Source organism: Corvus hawaiiensis, chromosome 3 (assembly GCF_020740725.1).
Source record: "Corvus hawaiiensis isolate bCorHaw1 chromosome 3, bCorHaw1.pri.cur, whole genome shotgun sequence".
Classification (NCBI taxonomy): domain Eukaryota; kingdom Metazoa; phylum Chordata; class Aves; order Passeriformes; family Corvidae; genus Corvus; species Corvus hawaiiensis.
The window spans coordinates 57620775-57626671 of NC_063215.1; the positions used below are offsets into that span (position 1 = coordinate 57620775).

Here is a 5897-nt window from a genome sequence, read left to right on the forward strand (position 1 = left end):
CTGTTGGGGAAAGTTTTCTTGGGAAAAATAGGTCCTTTAGTACACAATCCCTTCTTTGAGTCAAATCTTGCCTCTCCTGATTTATTTAGAACATATCTCTATGCCTTCAGAAGATCTTTTAAACCATCATGATTACAGTGTTACATCAGGTCTACAGACAAATATGACAGTCACACGTGCTGTGACAGTTCTGTCAATCAACATCTGATCTGAAGGATGAGGGGACAAAACCTGGCTCTTGGCTCTGCTGGTGTTGGGTACCTGCAGTGTCAGTACACTTCAGTCATGCACAGGCTCTGAAACTAAAGTGTCTGGGGGTAGTATCCCAAGTGCGGGATGGAGGGCAGTCCTGATGGGGGCTGGTGGCTGAGGCCAGCTGCCTCCCTCCCAACTGGTGTCACCTGCAACCTGCTGCAGTGACAGCCTCTGCATGCTGGCACAGAGCAAGAGAAAGCTGTGCTAAATCAGAGTAAAAAACCCTATTTGCCTGTTTTTATTTCCTCTCGTGCTTCAAAAGGCTCCCTTTCTCTTCTTCTCCATCTTGGTCTAGTCTGCACCTCAAAGCACTAACAGATTGCTTTTTTGTGTGTGTTTAACTATCCTTTCTCTTATTAAATAAAACCTAAAGCAGCTTGGACTCCTCTTTTTTCTCCATCCTTCATTTTGGTAGAAATGAGTAATTAAAAATAAAAGTGAAAACATTCCTCCTTTCTTACAGGGAAAACTGGAATGTTCTTGGTTTACGTACAGATAAAAAGATTCATGGCTGTCTTTTGAGAAACTGCACATCTTTTTTTATGTCAGTGTTCCCTGCAAAATCTCATAAATGCTCTGTTGCTGCTGCAGCCATGAAGGCTGACACGCAACTGATCCAGAAGGAAGATAATTTGATTAGGCTATGTAAACAGAAGAATAAATAAATTACTGTAATATATTACTTTTATAGCTATATATGCCTTTTTGTCAGGAACTTCTTGGAGCAGTTACTTTCATTTGCTTAATTTTCACTAAAGCTGATTAAAATGTTGTAGGGTTTTTTGTTAAAAAACATTGTAACTGAAAAATGGATGCTATTAAGTACTGATTCACCTGGACTTTTCTGACTTCTCTGGCATATTTTAGTTTTGAGTAGAAAAATTAATGCCTGTAAACCAAAATTTTTAATTTAAATATTGTATAATTAATTTTGGAGCTTGTAAAATAAAAATAAACACAGAGCTTGCAAAAGTAAACCAATCTATTTCTCAGTTTTCAGATGATGTTTTTGCAACCCGAGGATATAACCTTTTTTTTTTTTACCCTTGTTTTGTTACAAGGTGTTGCTGACCCTTTTTGTTAAAGCTGCTTTTGCCTGTGGATTCCACAAGAGGGTAGGAAATCCTTCCTCAATATTTAGGCTGTGACAAAAAAAGATTAAAAGAAAAGAATAGAATTTAACTCTTCTGACCACAAGCAGGCACTGCAGATATACCTACAAGTTCCTGATCTGCAAATCATTTGAGAATAAAAATATAGCACTTTTTTGAATAAAAATCACTGGCTTTGAAGAGAACTCTGAATGTTGTTGTTTGAGGCGTTGTAAGAGGGAGGCTGAGTGCAGATTTCGTGGTTGGGATGATTTTAACCACATCTAGCTGTTCTGCATGTTCAGACTGGGATGTACCAGAAAGGAAAAGGATCATGGAACTGCTCTCAGACTGTTGCCCTCGCCTGGATGTGGAAGCTTGAACTTCCTCCTGAAGCCAGAATTGCCCTTCCTCTGAGGGCAACATCAGCTCTTGCTGGAATCAAGACATCCTAACCCTTCTGGCTGTTTCCCTGAGGAATAAGAACACCATCTACATTTGATATAGACCAGAATTAATGCTAAAACAGTCCACTGTGTAGTCTGGAAAAATACATTACTGTATGAGTATGTGTTTCAAGAAAAAAAACCCCAACCACCCCAACAAAAAACCCCAACAAAAAACAAAAAAACCAACACAAACACTCAGGTTCTCCAGTGTACCAGAAGGTGTGGTTCACAGAAAAAAAATCCCTTTTATTCTGGTGTGCTAGGTTTTGTGCCAAGCAGTGGAGTATTTTTTAGCAGCAAGTTTAGCACCATCATCAAGCTTAACAGCAGAGAGAACAACATGGCATGCCACAGAGTCACTCAGGAGCCAAATTACACTGATCTGACAGATCTGAAAGAGCCCTTGGCCAGAAGAATTACTAAAGACCTACTGACAGGTTACAAGTTGTTTAGCAAAACTAGCTAAGTAGATACTCATTTAACATCCAAGGGCACACATTGAATGCACAGAAGGACATGACACACTGAAACCTCACAGACGGGTCACTATTGTTCCCTGAAGATGTGCTGTCTGAGACAAAAGTTGTCATTGTAGGAGATGTAATGTATTGGGTTGATTCTAAATTATTTATGCTGTATGTTAATGGAGTCATTTAATCATTACTTAAATGTCTCCAATTGCACTGTGTGTCACCGGCTAGACATTTAATACTTAGAAGAGCTTTTGGAAATACCTGTGTATTTAGAGACTTAGACACATAACATTAATGCAGCACATTCTTGTGCAACTAACAGAATGGATTTAAACTCTGCAAAATAGTTTTACAGTGGAAAATACTGCTGGCAGCAAACATGAAGACACTTAAAAAGGACCTGTAGTTGTGTCCGAGATTAGTGTTATATATAATTTTTTGTGATCCATCATTTGACTCATGATTTCACTGCTGGGAGGATATCAGGGACCATATATAATTTGTTAACTTTCAATAAAAACCCATCATGGAGCAGTTTTAACACAAAGACAAATCTATTGGCATGTAAATTTCTCTGAAGAAGCCAGGTTGAGCTCCTTGCAAACAATACCTGGCACAGCTGGCTGCAATACCATCTCTGCTGCAGAGAGCTCACCTCTCCCTGCCATAGCTGACACACTGCAGGCTCTATGTATCACCTCCAAACACTCTGTATTTCACATGGCTCAGCTCCAAAAGGGGAACCAGAAAGTTCCTGGTGATATCTCAGATGGTACCCTGGCCCCTATAGTGTTGTGTGAAAGGTGTTTTATGCAAAGGTTGCCCTCTGCTTCTCCAGAGAGCTGGCCTCCAGGAACACACTGCAGGAGCAAAAACAGATTAAGAAGAGTTTAGGCAAACCTGAGGCAACAACACAGGCTCTGAAAGTCAGGGCTAGGCTGTGTTGGAGATCGAGCTCTCCAGGGCTGAGTCACTGGCTGCAAACAACCTGCTTCTCAGTTTTCTTGCTCTCTCTGAGCATGGCTCCAGCAGCCCTCATGTTTAATCCAGAGGTCCTCCTGGGCATGCATGGAGCAATGGTATGGGACAACATATTATCCACCTTCCAGCTGCCTAAAGACTTTATTACATCCAGCCCTGCTCTGTTCCCTGGTCTGGCTGTTCAGCTAGTGACAATTGTGCACAAAGAAAGTATTTGTGTCAACTTAAAGACCTCGGGGGGTTATGTTTCTATTGGGAAAGGTGAGAGCCTTACATAACACTTCAGACAAGTCTGTGACCTTTCAGATCTTTCCTGTCTTAAGTGTTTCAAGGTTGGCATGAAACTGGAACTCTTCAGATCCAAAATAGCATGTGTTCATGTTATCATAGATCTATTAAAAAGTTTTCAGCAAACAAAACAAGCAGCCATCACTGGCATGGCATGGCAGAATAGATGTGATAAGCCAACAAGTGGATAAACATGGATGGCTTTTTGGTACTCACTCTTTAATAAGAGTAGAGTATACACTGTATGCATAGAGAAAAAAGTAAGTTAGAGGTACAACTCGCAATAAAAATGTTGTCATGGCTGCATTCAGTAAAGGAAACTCAATTAAGCTTATTTTAAACGTGTAACTGATGTGAATGTTGACAGTACCTCTTTCTTTCTGACTTCAGAGGGAGCTCAGCATGGCAAGGAGCTAAATTAGAGGTCCCAGTTCAGTGTGAAGGTGTGGTGAGCTCTCACCAAGCATATTTTATAACATCTGGAGCCTGACATCTAAACAAAGACAAGCACGGAGCTGAGTGTGAGCCATGCTCTGGTTCCCGAGTACTCCTTCCCAAGTATGAAGCACATGGAAGATAAAGGGTGAAAATCTGATTCAGGGTTTTCAGGGGAAAAGATCAACTTCAAGCCAAAATAACTCTCCCATTCGATTTGCTTGGGAACAGCAGGAGACTATACATCTGCTAATGCCCCTTTCATAAAAGGGTGACAAATTCTCACTATGTGTGCCTGGGATATGTTCAGTTTAGGGTTATTAAGAGTGAACCCTAAGAAAGATTAGCTGTATAACTACAAGATTAGGTGAAATATTGAGTTTATGGGCTGTATGTAAATATTTCTGAAATTAAAAAGAAAAACTAATGCATTAAGAGATTCTAGAAGGACTTACATTTCTGAAACACTATCAAGGCATCAAGAGTGAAAACAAGTGATAAATAAAGATCATATGAGTCTAATTTATTAAAGAATTATTAGATGAGATAATTCTACAGGACTGACCCATAAAATCCATATTGCACTCATACGGAAACATGACTATTCAGTAATTGACTGTTTCTTCTTCATTTCTGGAGCTACTCTCACTAGTAGAATCTATTACTGTGACTGATCTTCAGATAAAATTTTTATTGTAGGAAAATGTGGATTAAATATTTTGCCTCTTAAGATATATTTAAGTGTTTTCTGAAACCACTGATAGAAAAATCCATGTAGTAATGGATTGCAGAAAGAATTTAGATACCCAAGCCAGTTTAGAGAATCAAACAGATGTAAAGGAGTAGAAAAAATTAAAAATGGATCAATTAAGATTGCAAAAAACTAGAGAAACCAACATATTAAGAAACCCAACATAACAATAGTCAAAGTCTTAACAGCTTTCCCGTCTTTATTCTTAGAAAGCTCATATTTCTTATTATTTTTTGAGAGCCTGTGTTCCAGGCTCAACTCTGATGTGTGCCTTTGGGAGACTGTAAAAATTTTAACATAAATCCCTATCATAATGCAAGCAGGAGCAAATAAACCAACTATAAACAAAAAAGCCCCCCAGTTAGTTGAACACAATCGGGCACAAGCCCGAGCATTTAATCAGCAATTCATAACCCTCAATTCCAGAAGCGTGAGCTTCTGAGAAAACCACACCAAAAGCAAAAGCAGCGGGCACTGGCCAGCACACGGCTACAATTTGCCTTAAGGCCATGGGAGTCATGGTGCTGGAGTCATGCAGAGGGTGGCACATTGCGTAAAACCAATCCACACCAATGCAACAAAGATGCAAAATGGAAGCTAAACTGAGCCTCGGGTCAAAACTGTAATGAACCCTGCAGAATATAATCCCAAAATCCCAGCAGTTCTCTACAGACCTCACCATACTGTAGGGCATAATGGCAAAGCCCAGTAGGAAATCTGTGACAGCCATGGATAAGATGAGGAAATTGGTTGGAGAATGAAGCTGCTTGAAATATGAAATGGAAATTATTATGGCCAGATTCCCAAAGATGGTGAAAATGAAGACTGCTGTTATGAATAGATACATTACCCCTCGTACTCCCACTGACCTACAGTTCTCAGGACAGGATCTGATTCCAAACTCAGAGCAATCAGTCAAATCCTTTGAGATATTTGGAGAAATCATAATCAATCCTTTATTAGATTTTTCTTTTGGAAGTGCAGTTCCATTCAGCAGATTTAATTTTCATAAGTTTCCAAAATATTCCAAATCCTAACACGAGAATACAAGATAAGGGAAGTCAAGCGCATGAATTTTATTACTAAATGAAATGCAGTAATTCAGAGGAAAATTTTCTCTTGGCTTAAATAGGGACCAACTACAACTAATTATTCTTCTAAAATGGTACCTGAA

At 39.4% G+C, this 5897-nt stretch overlaps 1 protein-coding gene across 1 annotated transcript; it reads right to left on the reverse strand.

Annotated features, from left to right (window-relative positions):
- Window positions 1-4633: 4633 nt before the first annotated feature.
- On the reverse strand, window positions 4634-5669 carry TAAR2 (trace amine associated receptor 2). The gene is given in 2 exon segments (XM_048299903.1): window positions 4634-5087; window positions 5089-5669. Coding segments are annotated over 2 exon segments (1035 nt in total).
- Between the last annotated feature and the right edge of the window lie 228 nt (window positions 5670-5897).